The 14635-nt window shown below is 41.3% G+C and overlaps 1 protein-coding gene across 1 annotated transcript in view; it reads left to right on the top strand.

Annotated features, from left to right (window-relative positions):
* Window positions 1-14635, top strand: part of cpne5b (copine Vb) — a 123420-nt gene that overhangs the window by 89428 nt on the left and 19357 nt on the right. Inside the window, exons 12-13 of the mRNA XM_007894272.1 lie at window positions 10261-10314; window positions 11475-11536. Of these exons, the coding sequence (XP_007892463.1) occupies window positions 10261-10314; window positions 11475-11536 (116 nt within the window). The remainder of the gene's footprint in view (window positions 1-10260; window positions 10315-11474; window positions 11537-14635) is intronic.

Raw genomic sequence — 14635 nt, 5'->3', positions numbered from 1 at the left:
AGATTGTTTTCAGACCATTTCCCTTACCTGTTCTCATCACCTCTTAATACCTCACCTCTCATATTCCTCCCAATCAATACAGCCCAAGTCTGCCTAGCCTCTCATCATAGAGAAACCCATTTGAATTTGTTAACCAGCAGAGAAAAATAAAGTATGTTTAAATGATCCGTTAACCAACGTAAGTGCATGGAAATAAATAGAGGAAAAATCTGAACAACATGGAGTAAAATAACTCTTGCACTTTTTTTTTACAAGACACAGGATAAGATGAGCTGCTTGGACTCATTCTCTTCAAAACCTGTTCAGCTGGGTTATTAGGTGAAGAGGACATTTTTATTGCCTCCTCTATATAAGACTGAAATGATCAGAGCAGCTTTTAAAAATTGCACACTGTTCCCCAGATTGATGTGAAAAAGTATTTCTAAATATATTGCCATCATGTTGAATCACTGACCCACAAATTTACAGCAGAACTTTGTATCCGTTCCACAATGAGTAGATTTAGGACTAAGGCAGCCCCATAAATTTACCACTTAATGTTATACAGAGAAACGTCAAGGGAGAAATGAGTTACCTTGGGAGCAGGAGAGAAGCTGCTCACATAATATAGTGCTGTGTCAAAGCCCTCTCCACCTTTGTAATAATTCTCATGCAAAACTAATAAAGATAACTCGGTAACATAAGAAACATTATCCTTACACATTTGTGTAGCAGATAAGTAACACTCTCAATACCAAGCACCCATTCAGCAGAACTCCGCAGTTCACTTGGGGCTAATAACACTTAGATTTTCAGATCATTCTCACTGGCATTAAGCTGGGTGTTTCACCTCCCTCATTTGTGTATTCCCTGTTTATCACGTTTATTCTTGTCTGAGCTTCCTCGCGCATTTTACAGGTGCAAGTTAAGCAAGTTTAATTTTTTGAGAAGTTGATGCTCAGTTGATTGCAGCCTGACACCAGCATCACGGTGGTTCAGAGCGAGTCCCCTTACGTTACTGGTTGTGTGGCGAATCCATGTTGTACCAGACTTCTGGTGCACTTCTGACTTCCAGTGCTGACTGGTACTCACAAATCCGCTAAACATTAGCACAGTGAGTTGCAGCAGGCAGATCAAAGACCAGCTTGGTTCGGTCCCGGAAATGTGGTGCTTAGCAGTTCAGCCACATCACAAGAGAGGAATTTCATGAGACCAGGACAGCAGATGTATGATAGATAGCAGGTATGCTGTAGTAACAGCAATTTCATGGGCTGTTGGATTCTGAGGCTAGAGAATAAGAGTACAATTTCAATGGAAAGCTACAACTTAGCTGTGCATGGAATGTTTCTGAGCACATTATGCAACGTTTTCACTCATTTTATCACAGGAGAATTTAAGGTAAATGGCATTACAGTATTGCCATGTCTAAATTGTGTTAACACTGTAATCTACAATGCCAATGCTATGTAGGAACACACAGACCTTTTACAGTGTGCTGACGTTTCCATTTAAAAGCAGCACAGGAGCAAAAGCGAACTTTTTTTTGACACAGAATGGCTTTTCGGCCAGTAACTAATTTCTCCTCACCCAAAGAATAATAAATGATGCTGAACGGCTGCAGTGATTATTATTATTATTTATATCTGGTTAGCAGTCTTGTTTTTGCAGCAAATGCTTAGGTTTGGTCACCCGGTTGCACTAACAATGAAAACTCCTGTGATTTCAAATCACTGAAGTCAAATGATCGTGTTTCACAGTTTCCAAACATCCAAGTCACCATGTCTGCATTAGCCACAGAGCTTTCAAGCTGCAGGGAGAGTGAAGACCAATAGCTAATTAGAACTAGGTCTGAAGATCAGCCATGATCTTATCAAATGGCGGGGCAGGCTCGAGGGGCCGAATGGCCTTCTCATGCTCCTAATTCTTATCTTCTTATAATAATAATAATAATATTAATCATTGCATTTGATATAGCACCTTATCACTTCTTCGAGACGTCTCAAAGTGCTTCACAGAATATACTGTAAAGTAAATTGACTGTATATTTTGTTGTCGAAACGATGCATGAAGGGTGGTGTTTCTGAAAAAAACAGTTCTGGTCCTAGTTGCACCTTCCTACAATCTTTCCATCTTGACTGGGTTCAGAGTGCAGTAAGCTGCTCTTTTCTTTACTAAATATGCGGCACCACCTTAAAATAAGCAAACAGCTCGTGCTTGCCTAAAATACATGGCCATTTCACCTTTACAGACACGTTGTGAAGCTCTTTGAGACAGGATCCAGATTAAATGCAAGGTTTATTGTCATAATATTTACAGAATATTGTTATTATTATTGCAGCCGTCCCTGCAACCAGAATATTTCTTGTTTTGGATCTACCCCCATTGAGTTATATTCGCAAAAACATCGCCTCTAATGTAGTTTGCATCTAGCACTAACTGGTGATGTGCTGTGTGTGGACACCATCTGGATCCCATTAACTCTCCCTCCAAGCAGTTCTCCTTGGGTTTGTGTGTTGTATTGTGATTTGCCTTCAGTCCCTCATCGCCGTCAGACACTGAAACCCCAAACTGTGTAACTATAACAACCAGCATCAAAACCGTACTCATTTACCAGGATGTAAAGAGAGAACTCGCTGCTTAATTGATTGTAACTTATTTTTTTAACCCCCACGCTCCTGCGCTAACATTAATTGCACCAGGGTTTGTGTATTTTCTTACTAGTGTTAATAGATATAAATTGCTGCTAAAAAACAAACAGGCCGTTTTCTGCGTTACAGCATTGGCGAGTTATTTTCAGGGCTCCCTTCAGAGGCTGTTTGCTCTACATGTCTAAAATAACAGAATGAAAAACAGTAGAATACATTCAAGTGAGGTGGATATTGCTGAGTGCCATTAAAATATTGTGTGTGTATATATATATATACATATATAAAGTCATGAAACTACCCTATCATCTAAAATATAAAACATAATTTCTTTAAGACTTGTTAGACATTATAATGGTATCATGACTTTTTGGTCACCTTGTGTGTGTGTATATATATATATATAGAGAGAGAGAGAGAGAGAGAGAAATTCCTCTGATCTTAGGTCTCTGGCTCAGTTGGTAGCTCTCCTGTCTCTCAGTTAGAAGGTCCTAGACTCAGGCCTCATGTCAGATCTTTGAGCTCATAGTCTTGGCGGACACTCCAATATAGTGCTGGGGGAGAACGTTGCATTGTTGGAGGTTTAAAGTAGGGGATTTCTTGAGCAAGGCACACGAGAAACTCCCTTTACCTTTCGAATAGTATCATGGGATCTTTAATGTCCACCTGAAAAGTCAGACTGGACCTCAGTTTAACATCTTATCCAAAAGATGGCACCTCCAACAAAGCAGCGCACCCCAAAAACTGTATCCGAGTGTCAGTCAAGAGTATGAGAGTTTAAAATCCCGATGTGAGGCTTGAACCCACAAGCCTTCTGGGTCAGAGGCAAGAGCCCTACCAGCCGAACAGGACTGACAACTGATAGCCAGATAACACCTCTCTACATCATGTCCATTGCTGTGCTACGTTTGCAGCTTCTCACAGAGTGTTTAGGCTAAGACGACCCGGGAAAAGCAACTTGGTGATCACTGGGTTTGCACTATCAGTGGCAGCTTTGAGGTCCGGGCAGAATTATCAGAACGAGCGATGCAGAACTCTCATTTACAGTGAAACCTTTTGAGCGTGGCATCAACTGAAACATTTGTGGCGATCCTCCAGTCTACAATTCTAGCAGCTAATGTGAAATGCTGGAGATGAAAATCACCCACCTCATTAATATTAATCGGGTAGCGTTTTCAAGAAATATCACTTGACACAAACTGCTTCAATTTCTTAATCTTCCTGTACTGATTGATGACTCAGATATAGCCTTAAACTTCACAAGCTATAATCTGTAAAAAAAAAAATGGCCTTTTTGCCTACAAAAGAGTGAATCTGATGGGCATCACATTATTCTTAACCGTTTTTTGCGGGGGGGGGGGTGAGGAGGGAGGTGGTGGGTTGAGGGGTATTTCAATGGCCATCTCTGTTATGGATTGCATGGCTTTTTAATGGACTAAACTGATACAACACTGACCGTGTTTATAGGGAACTTGTATGTCGAAAGGAAAGACAATTGTATTTAAAGTCAGATAGGCAGTTTACAATTCTAACTATACCGTCTACGCCGTTAAACCTTCCTTTCTACATTATTTTATTTTTGAGAATAAGTCAGGCTCATTTTAGCGATGGACATAAAAATAACTAATTTTCCAAATGGTGGCTACGCAGTTTGAATGCCTTTAACTTGATAGTCAGTGCCTTGGAGACGCAAACCAGTATCCAGTGGTTTGATTTGTTTAAAACAGCTTTGTGTTGTCTTTCGTGATTAATCAGCAGTCACTTCAAACCTGTTTCCTTCCCCGCCTCTGCTATTAGGCACCACTTCATATTGTACACGTTTGTTCTTCCAATATGCATTACCTTGCCTTTGTCTACATTAAATTCCATCTGCCATGACTTGGCCCATCGACTCAATAGGATCCAATAGCTCACTTCTAAATTATTCATAGCGCGGGCAAGAGGGAACCAGCAACAGTGTCTTGCAAAACTGTGCTAATTAAAGTTAGTTGAGTTGCTTTGCATAATTAATAAATCCAGGTGAGCCAGATTTTTAAGCCGAAAACAAACCAACACCTCTTTGATCTTGCACAGCCAAAAAATACAAAAGACATCTATAATTGCTGATTCCACACAGGTCCTGAAATGTTTTAGTTAAATCATTGTGGGTTCCTCATACAATCGTAATCCTACGGTAGTCCAAATGTCTTGGTTCCGTTGTATTTTGCTACCCCTTTCGCACCTTCTAATTTATTTTGTTTTCTTTCAAACCCTCCCTTAGGTCTTCCTGGCCAGGAGGGGTGGGTAGACAACCAGCTCCCAAATTTCTGCCTGTAAACTCTTGAACCAAATTAGCAACCAGTCCGGAGAACCTTCCCATGCTCTCAACCCAATTATTCTCATTCTCTCCTACAGGGAAGCTTCTTGGTCTCTGCTCAGAGCCTCCCCTGACAACATGGACAGGATTCAGAAGATGCTCATTATGTAGGCCAGGGTGACCCAACCTTTTTGGTTGCTGAGGGCCAGATGCCCTATTTGAAAAACGTCTGTGATTTAGCAATATTTTTTGTGTTCCCCTTCCAGCAACATAACAACATTCACGGGTTATGGAGGGAGTAGGTGGGCCAGGTGAAATGAAAGGGGGGGGGAATGAATGAAATCGACCCGCGGGCTACATCCAGTTGGACCGCCTAATGTAGGGAATCACAGTGTAAATCAATGGCTACCTCTACACTGTGGCAGAAGCATAATGGATCACTTCCATTCTGCAGCAGAGTTGCCAAGTGTTGACTTTAATCCCACACTTTTATTTACAGGAGCTGGATGTCTCCAGGTAAAATGATTAACTCTGAGAGCCGAATTAATGTATTCCTATTTCTGAGAACCAACGTCAATCATTGATCTGTGTGTGTTAATAAAGTTGTTTTGGTAACATAGGCATCGACTCCGTTGGAACATGTGAAAAGTAGCAAGACTGGGTCACTCGATCATTTCAAGGTGAAGCATATCTCCTGAAACCCTTTGAGGACTACAGTAGTGTTGACACCAATCCCAAGATAGAACTGTGTCAAAATGATCGGACCACCAAAGCACAGAATCATTGACCAGTTACACATTTTCCGACTTCCATTCTTAAACCTTACCCTCCACCAAAGCCTTCTCTATTTACTTAACGCATGATAAACCTGCTCAATTTAGCAGATGTATTGATCTTGAAAGCCACTGGGGAGAAATTCTGCCTGAATCTGAGTTCCTTCTATTCATCTAGCATTTTAGAGTATTCAGAGTTTTGGCCAAATTCTTAAACGCAGCCTTAATTTTGAAGCTATTTTTACCGTAGGTTCTTTTAAGAACAGCAAAATTCCAACTTCAAAGTTAAGACTGAATTCAACAACTTGCCAAATTCCGTATCCTCCGAATTGCGACACAAATAAGAGTGAATCTCTTCGCAGATGGAGTTTCTCCCCCTATTTTCTCCGTCCAGGTATCAAACACGTTGCAACTACTGCTGTATTTTGAAACAGATGGAGTACATTTGCATTTTGACCTCATGGGCTTGAATTCTGGCAAAACATGAACAGAATTTATTTGAGAAAAAGACCTAACATCATAAAAATCGTCTGATTCGTAGCCGATTCATCTCCTTATTTGGATGGAGTTAAAATGCGCCAATAACCTGGACGGGAATGAAATGTTGGGATTGCACTTTCCAATTTGGCTGCGGAAATTCAAACCATGCAGAAGTCGCATAACCCAAGTTCGGAACGTGACTCAAAATGCCAGCAGCTCTTACCACAGCTTTACTGCTCGCTGGTACATTTACACAGTAATTATGGTTGCAGTAAGGATTGTGGATGAGAGAACGCAGCATTTAGAATTGCATTGCATGGATTAGAATGGTGCAGCATTGACACCTACAACTAGAGAACGTAGAGACGCCTTACCCAAACCTGCATGCTTCCTCCCTCAATTTTACCAGCTTTCACTAATATGCTCCATGCATATTACCATAGATAGCAGTTGTTTGTTTGGTGCTGTGTAGCACAGAAGGGATACATACGCACTGTTCAAGGGAAACACGTTCTGGCGTTGTCAAATATTGGTGGAATAGCTTCCTGTACGTTTGAAAGGGAAGGGTGGGAAATTAAAGGGAATAGAGAGGATTCGGAGTGGTAGAGGTTTGTACAGAGTATAAACACAGAGCTTTTCCGCCCACAAAATACCCAGACAAATCACTTTAAAGTGCATTCTGTGAAGCGTTTTGAGACGTTTCGAAGACGTGATAAGGTGTTGTATTAAATGCAAGGATTATTATATAAACCAGCATGGACTAGTTGGGCCAAATGGCTTGTTCTGTGTCATTCTTTGTAACTCCACAAATAAAGGAATCTGTATAAAAAGGAATCAATTAGACATTAATGAAGATATTTTAAATTGCCCTAATTTTGACCAGACTGCATTTTTCACTAGGCACATGATTTTGGCACTTCAAAATAATACAAGAGGTGATTTAAAGCACACGAGCAATTTTGTCCAGAGCAGGTGCTGTACACGAGTAAATTTGCCCTTGTTTAGATTCTTTTGCTATTTTGAGGGAGGAAAATAAAAAAAAGTCATCAGGAAGTGTCGACACATGAAAAGCTATAAAAAAAACGATTTGTACATTTCAAGCAGGGTGCGGGAATCTCTGGACAGAAAGGTAACATTATAGATTTGTGAGTAAGTTTGCAACCTAGATTTACTCTATTAACGTAACATTTCAGAGGATTCAGAACTTCTCAGATTCTTAAATGCAGGCTTTAATATTTCAAGCCACGTTTCCTGTAAGTTTCTTTTCAAGAACTGGAGAAAAATGGGCTTCCAAGTTAAAACAGTTTAATAATAATAATAATAATAAAAATCCTTGCATTTGATATAGAGTCTTATCACATCTTCGAGACATCTCCAAGTGCTTCACCGAACGTACAGTAAAGTGAATTGGCTGTATATTCCGCAGGCGAAACACAGCAGTCAATTGCACAGAGCAGCGTCCTACAAATTATGGATTGAGTGACCAAATTATTATTATTGTTAATTTTTTTCTGAGGGATTTTGACAAATTCTACACACTCTGAAAGGCTACATTAATAGAGTAAATCTCGGCCCGGGCAGAATGTATGCCCAGTGATCGGGTTAATCCACAGGCAAAGCAATATTTAAGACATCTGAGAGTAGTCCTTTGCTTTAATTATTTGTTAACTGGAGCCTAACATGGTTTGAGAGAGTAGAGTAAAGATGAAAGGGCAGGAATTAATTTCGAGTATGTGGTAGAATAACATGCGTCAATTGAGCAAAGTAAAAAAAGCTGCTCAGCCTTAAGTTGTTAAATATCTCTTAACCCATTTCAGGATCAGTTCGGGTAGCTTATTTTGGAAATAAACATTCGCAACACAATCACGCTTATATCTACCCGAAGGGTGTAAATGAAACATGCACTTGTCACAGAATTAAAACGCATAAGACAATGAATATTCCCCCCTGCCTCCAAAAAAAAACTTTGCTCTTTGTTATATCGATCCGGTGCCGCAGTAAGTTCATCTATAAAAATGTGAGCCACAGCTTCTGTCACATATTGAGATTAATTCTAGCTGCTAGTGGTGATGGGAGGATAATAATAATAATAATAATCCTTGCATTTGATATAGCGCTTTTCACGTCAGGAGGACGTCCCAAAGCGCTTCACAGAACACACTGTAAAGTGAATTGACTGTATATTTGTGGGCGAACGCGGCAGCCAATTGCGCACAGCAATGTCCCAGAAACAGTCGTAGATTGAAAATGACCAATTTATTATTGTTTTTGGTTTTGGAGGGATTATTATTAGGCTCTGTGTGGAGTAAGGAAACTTGCCCAAGGTTTCGCCCTCTGCCTGGGATTGAACTCAGGTCTCTCGCTTGCAAAGCGAGTGCTCTAAAGGATTCCCTTTAGCGTGAAGAAGATTGAGAACAATGCATTGCTGCTACCTGAGAAGTTCGAGGGTGATTTGACATCACTGTAGAGACAGTGATTGCAGCTCACAATGGCTGTGCGTCCCACTGAGGATTTGTTTTAAAGGCAACCTGCTGCCTTTGCTTTAAAGTCTAGACACAGCAAAAACACAGCCTCTGTAAACAGCGCAACAAGGAGTCATCGCACGCATGCGGTGAATCACAATGCACGGGAAAGGTTCCATTCAGTCAGGGATTGCAACTCTTTGCTCCGTTTTGAGTCATGCTGTCGCAGGTTATCTATCAGCAGTTCTGCTGCCTCTCTTTTGCCAGTCATGGAATAACAGTTCCAACAGCAAAGGAAGGCTCTTATTAGACCAGGTCTGTCGATCCATCGGAGCAGCTTTCAGCGTGCAAGTTTGCTAAAGGGATTTAAGACTTAAGGTGGATTTTGTGCTCACTGAAGCAAAGGACGTCAGCGTTGGGAATTGGTCATTTACAACCAATAAAAGCATCAAATTGTGCTTGGTCAATTACAGTGCAAAGGTTAAGTTCCGTCTCCTTGTTCTGCGATGATCTTAGAACGTAGCTCGATCCCGGTCTCAGAATAGCACAACTGTTGTACCTTTCCCTCATTAACCTCTGTCGCTTGGCATTATTGACGTTAGCGGCAATGTTGTGTTGCAGACTGGATTGAGACCTCCACAGGCAGTTTTGCTTGAAACTGAGACAACGGAGAGAGAGAGAGAGAGAGAGAGAGAGAGAGAGAAGTTCTAGGGATTAAGAATATAACCTTCGAAATGACCGTGAGGTGAAACAATGCAAAGTTTTTTTTAACCCCACCCCTGCCCTTTCTGACTTTGGCGCAATGCCGAAGACTCTTTTGAAACGAAATGACAGAGATATCTTGAATACCCGCTCAGTGAAACCCTGCGGCGCAAACCGAATGCTACTTCGAGGCTGAGTTAAGATGAAATCTTCACCAATAGGCCGTTGCCATTTTCTGGCCCAAACCACAGCGCCAAAGCCAGAGGGGTGTTCAGAGAACTTGGGGGTCCACCCTTGAGGTTCAGTTAGAAGATGGGTAATACCAGCTGGTCAGGTCAGAAAGCTTTCCTGTTACACGTGGGAGGCTGATAACCCAGAGATCCTTTTATTTCAGGGGGCAATGATTTTCCTGGCTACCAGGTGCGTCACTAGTAAACCTGTTCCCAACATAACTCCATCTTCAATTTTCCAAGGAAATCCCATCCACGCAGATTCCAATGCCAGGATAATTTTGTGCCAATCTATCAAGAACTCTGATCTCAGCTCAAATGAAAGAACACTTGAGCCCAAGCTGAGATGAAATGTGAGTTCCTTCTAGTCAGTTCGCTGACTGTTTCGCAATTATTTCCCAAGAGCTTTACTGTACAATTCTCTGGGAAACTGTGCCTCAATGGGTTGGGTCACTGATGGAATTTGGCCTGGCAGGAATATGAAGAAGTCCTTATCTCTTTCAGTCATTTAGAGGCAAGGTGAACTGAGCTATGGCAGTCTCAATCCAGTTCCTGATGTAGATGAGTCTCTGCCAGTTAGCACTAAAGAGCTCTAATGCTGTTGTTAAACAAATCCCCATACAAATCCCCTGCAGCCAATGTGCTTTCTGCTGGCGTTGGAACTAATCTTGGTTTATTTAATTTTTTTTATAGGTAATAAATCCCAAGAAGAAAATAAAGAAGAAGAAATATGTTCATTCAGGAACTGTAAGTATTTTTTTTTGTGTGTTTTTCAGCAGTTGCTGCTGTTTAGTTACGTTTCCTTTAATTCCTCAGTCTGGAGACGTTTCAAAACGTTAATCAAAAAAGTGTGTAAAATCTAATTATTTCTTAACAATCCAAAAATAAATATTGCGTGGCATTTGTTTAACCTGCCAAGGTTTCTCAAAGGAGCTGTTGCCTTTTTCAGCAGTGAAATTCTAAAATAACTGCAGAAATATTTTTGGCCTATTCTCATGTTTTTTTTGTTGAATTTATAAGACTTTGCGCTCAATACCAATTCCAATTTTTAGTCCAGTTCTATTAATAGAAATAATACAGAAAAACTGAAGGAATGAGTCCTCAAGCACATCAATGAAGATCCAAAAGTGTATTGACCCAGCAAGTGAGATGTTTCTCTGCGTAACTGAACCTATTTCATAATCAGTGTGATATACCTGTTGATAAATCCTTGGCAGTGGATCCTACTCGCCATCCTTTAACATTGCAGGATTACTTAATAACAAAAATGATATAATAATCCTTGCAGTTGATACTATAGCCAGTCCCTTATCATGTTGTCGAGACGTCTCGAAGCGCTTCACAGGAATTGCGCTAAAGTGCAGTGACCGTGTGTTTTGTAGGGGGATGATTGTGGGGTAATAGAATATTCATCAGTTTGGCACCAATGATGGATAAAGTCCTTGTTTATTTAAAGACACTATGCAAAAATTGACCTCAATATGCTAAGCATTCAGTTCATTATTAAGCACTCTGAGACGCAACCTATATTTGCGCTATATAAATGCAAGTCGTTATTATCATTTTTGGCCCAGATGTTTTTTGAGTGTGTGGTTTTTGTTTGTTTGCATTGGCGCAGGACATGACAAGGTGCAGCAAAGCAACCGAATCAAACTACTGGGTAATAGTGGATTTATACTGTATTGGTTCTCAGTGAATCCATATCTTGGTTTAATGTGAATTACTGCATTTGGTATAAATAAACATACCTTCAGCTAAAGTGCTTTCTCTACTCCACTACATTTAATTGCAAGAAGAAGCAAAGCTGTGTTGCGTATCAGCTTATTTTTTTTCGCATTTGGCTGCAATTATGAACATGTTTGCATGAAGAATCTACAACGAACCATTTTTCTCCCTGTTCCCCTCAGGTCACTTTGTTATCGTTCACCGTTGAATCTGAGCACACATTCCTCGATTATATTAAAGGAGGGTGAGTGGAGTTTGTCTGTTAAGTAGACACAGACATTTTGCGTAATGTTTACCTAACATTCTGATTATCTCCTGCTGTTTTTCTTTCTTTGCAACATTGATCCATCTTCCCCCCCTGAGGACCAGCCAGGGTAAAAGATAAAGCAATCCGTGGGCTGAGTTTGCAGAAAGACTTTTGTTTCTTGACATTCACGCTAACAAATCCATCGCAAAAGACATTTCACCTGTTTACAGTGCTTTGTCACTTGAAAGGGAGCTTCAGCTCTGCTAAGAAAATACATAGAGCTGGCTTTTAAAACTAGATACCATATGAATACTCAATAGTTCTCAGCAGAACAGATTGGAAGAACTGCGTCTCATTCTCCCTGAGCCCGCACACCACCCCCTACCATCAGCCGCTGTGGCCTCCACCCTCTGGAACTCCATCCCCTCTGCCTCACGCCCCCCGCCCCCCATATCTGTCTTTAAAATCTAAAAGCCATCTTAAAACCAGCCTCTTCACCCGTGCGGTAGATCACCACTCTCTTTACCCCATCCCTGTTCAGTCCCCAGCATCGTCATTGTTTAGCTCTCTGAGACATTACATGAAACGTGCTGCATGAATTCACGTTGGTATCTGTATAAAGTGATCCAGTCTGCTGTTTGTAACTTCAGGCCACTGCTATTATTTGCCTCTCACAGTCAGGCTCGTGTCAATGGGTAGCAGATCAGGAATCCGAGACACCTTTATACTCTTAAAAAGCTTAAAAACTTGTGCACTTGCAGGCACTCTGTCTGCGATCTCTGTACACACAGACCCAGGTGTTGAGGCAGGAGTATCTGCCCAGCAAACATATCGTACTTGAAAACAGGTGTCAGCTTGGCTCAGTTGGTAGCACTCTCGCCTCTGAGTCAGAAGGTTGTGAGTTTAAGCCCCACGTTGGGACTTTGAACTCATCAACTCCAATACAGTGCCGAAGGGAGTGTTTCTATCTAATTTCTTTATACTAACGTATAACTGTGCTCATTTTCAGTCCAAACATTTAGTTAGTAATCTTGATACACCGTAAAGTAACTTTGTGACTACAGGAAACCACTACAAGTTTGATAGGCTTCCCACTGTGCACAATTTAAATCTTAGCTTCGTAATCAGTAGCAAAAGAAAAGAAAATCAAGGAAACTACCTTACCTTTTTGGTTTAGGAGTACCGGTAAACAGGAACAGGTGGAGGCCATTCAGCCCACAAGCCGGTTACATCCAGCAGACGTTTTATAGCTAATGCCCTCAAGGATTTTTGGCCATGACACTGGGAAAAGCTCCCTTCTGTTTTTGAGTGATTTAAAGGAGGGGGGGAAACTAGATCAGGTTGCAAGGTGCCAGTGTTTATACTCCATACCTTGCTCCAACACACTTACTCTTTAAAAGAACTGGCAGAGGCACGATGGGTCGGAAGGCCTTTTTCTATGCTGTAAATTTCCATGCTTCCAACACAATTGAAACAATGCTTTCTGCGTTTGATTTTTGCATTACTCTTTTACTTTCTCCAATAACTTAACCTCAGCTGCCTTAGATGTGACTGCCATAAATCAGGAAATATTTTTCGTGCAGAAGGGACAAGGGAATAGAGGCAGATTAGGGGGTTGGAGGCTCATGTAGTGTACAGACATGACTGACTAGCTTGTTCCATTGACCTGTTTCTGTGCTGTATGGTTCATGTAATTCTACATACGTGAATAAAAAGGTTTCCAGCGTTACATAAAAAAAACCTTAACTCATTCCCTGAGATCTCACACGAAACATATCAACGGAAAGTGTTTTCATTAGGAATCCCATTAGTATTCACACAGCGGTCTTGTACATGACACAGGTAGTTCAAATCCCACAGAATTGCACAAATTGCCTGTGAGCTGCGAGATAATTTTCAACAGCTCACCAGCAACGCATAATGCCAAAGCAACACAGTTAATGTGAGTTTCAGGGGCAAAGATCAGTCTAACATACAGATGAGACTGTTACACTTTAATCATTTATTGCTTGAACTCTTTTTAAAAAAAAATCCACACAAAACGTGGGGTCAGACCCAAGAATGCAGCACAGCGTTTTGTTAAAAGTTAGTTTAAATTGTTTTCTTTAACAACACTATCATTTTGCTACCCCCTCCGTCCCTCCCCCAAAAAAAGAGCCATCATAAAACCAATGGATTCGGGTTCCTCGGGGAAAAGAGGTGCTTTGTGATTTCAGTGGTGCTCGAAGTTGGTTTAGCTTTCTTCAATTTCAGCATGCTGAGCAATTTCCATTATAACTCCAACAGACGGCCCACGCTCTGCATTTGTTTGATTTTATGCACAGTTTGCCGTGAGATCCCTTGTACACTCGGGACATCTCCCGAAGTCAAGCTAATTCAAACCGTACGGTGTTCGTTATACGCACAGTGAAGTCTTTGAAGTCGTGCTCAGATCATTTAGTGCTTCGAACAAAAACAAAGTGATTTAGGCCGGTGCCAGGGTAGCATTCGTGAATCGCCTCGAACCCTATTTTTCTCTGGGAGCGATTCGGCGGTACTTTCGCGAAGAACACCTGCAAAAAAAATACCACGTGAACGAGAGGGGTCCTGTCTGGCCAGCCAGCCGTAGCACAAACTTATGCTAACTGCTGTTCGCCTTTTATTTGTAGTCAGCAAGGATGCATTTCCTTATGCATATTTTATACCCACCCGGCACTTTATCTCTTATGTCAGCCTCGAAGCACTCTGCTCAAAATAGTTTGAACCTCATTTGCTTTCTTCAAGCATGTGGCAAAGGGAACCTGGTACAAGTGTTTTGCTCGAGGTGGGGAATGATGGAGGTGCTTGCTAAGGGTTGATCTGAATCGCTAAATACGCCGAGGCGGCAGATGAAAATGAATCAGAGGTGCAGGAGCGAGAAGAAAACGTGAACTCGGCTGGTTCCCACGAGCTGGAGGAGGAAGAGGCTAATTGCTGGCATCTTGCTCGCTAATCGAGATGGTATGTCGGCTACACGACTGCAGTGCTCAGCTGACGCTACTGCTATTGACCGCTACTGCAGTCATCTGCTAATGGTCTTGCAATACACAGCATCGCTTATGAATGTATTCAAAAAGA

Source organism: Callorhinchus milii, unplaced genomic scaffold (assembly GCF_018977255.1).
Source record: "Callorhinchus milii isolate IMCB2004 unplaced genomic scaffold, IMCB_Cmil_1.0 Scaffold19, whole genome shotgun sequence".
Classification (NCBI taxonomy): domain Eukaryota; kingdom Metazoa; phylum Chordata; class Chondrichthyes; order Chimaeriformes; family Callorhinchidae; genus Callorhinchus; species Callorhinchus milii.
The sequence above is the reverse complement of the archived record's forward strand: the minus strand, read 5'-3'. Positions and strand labels throughout refer to the sequence as shown.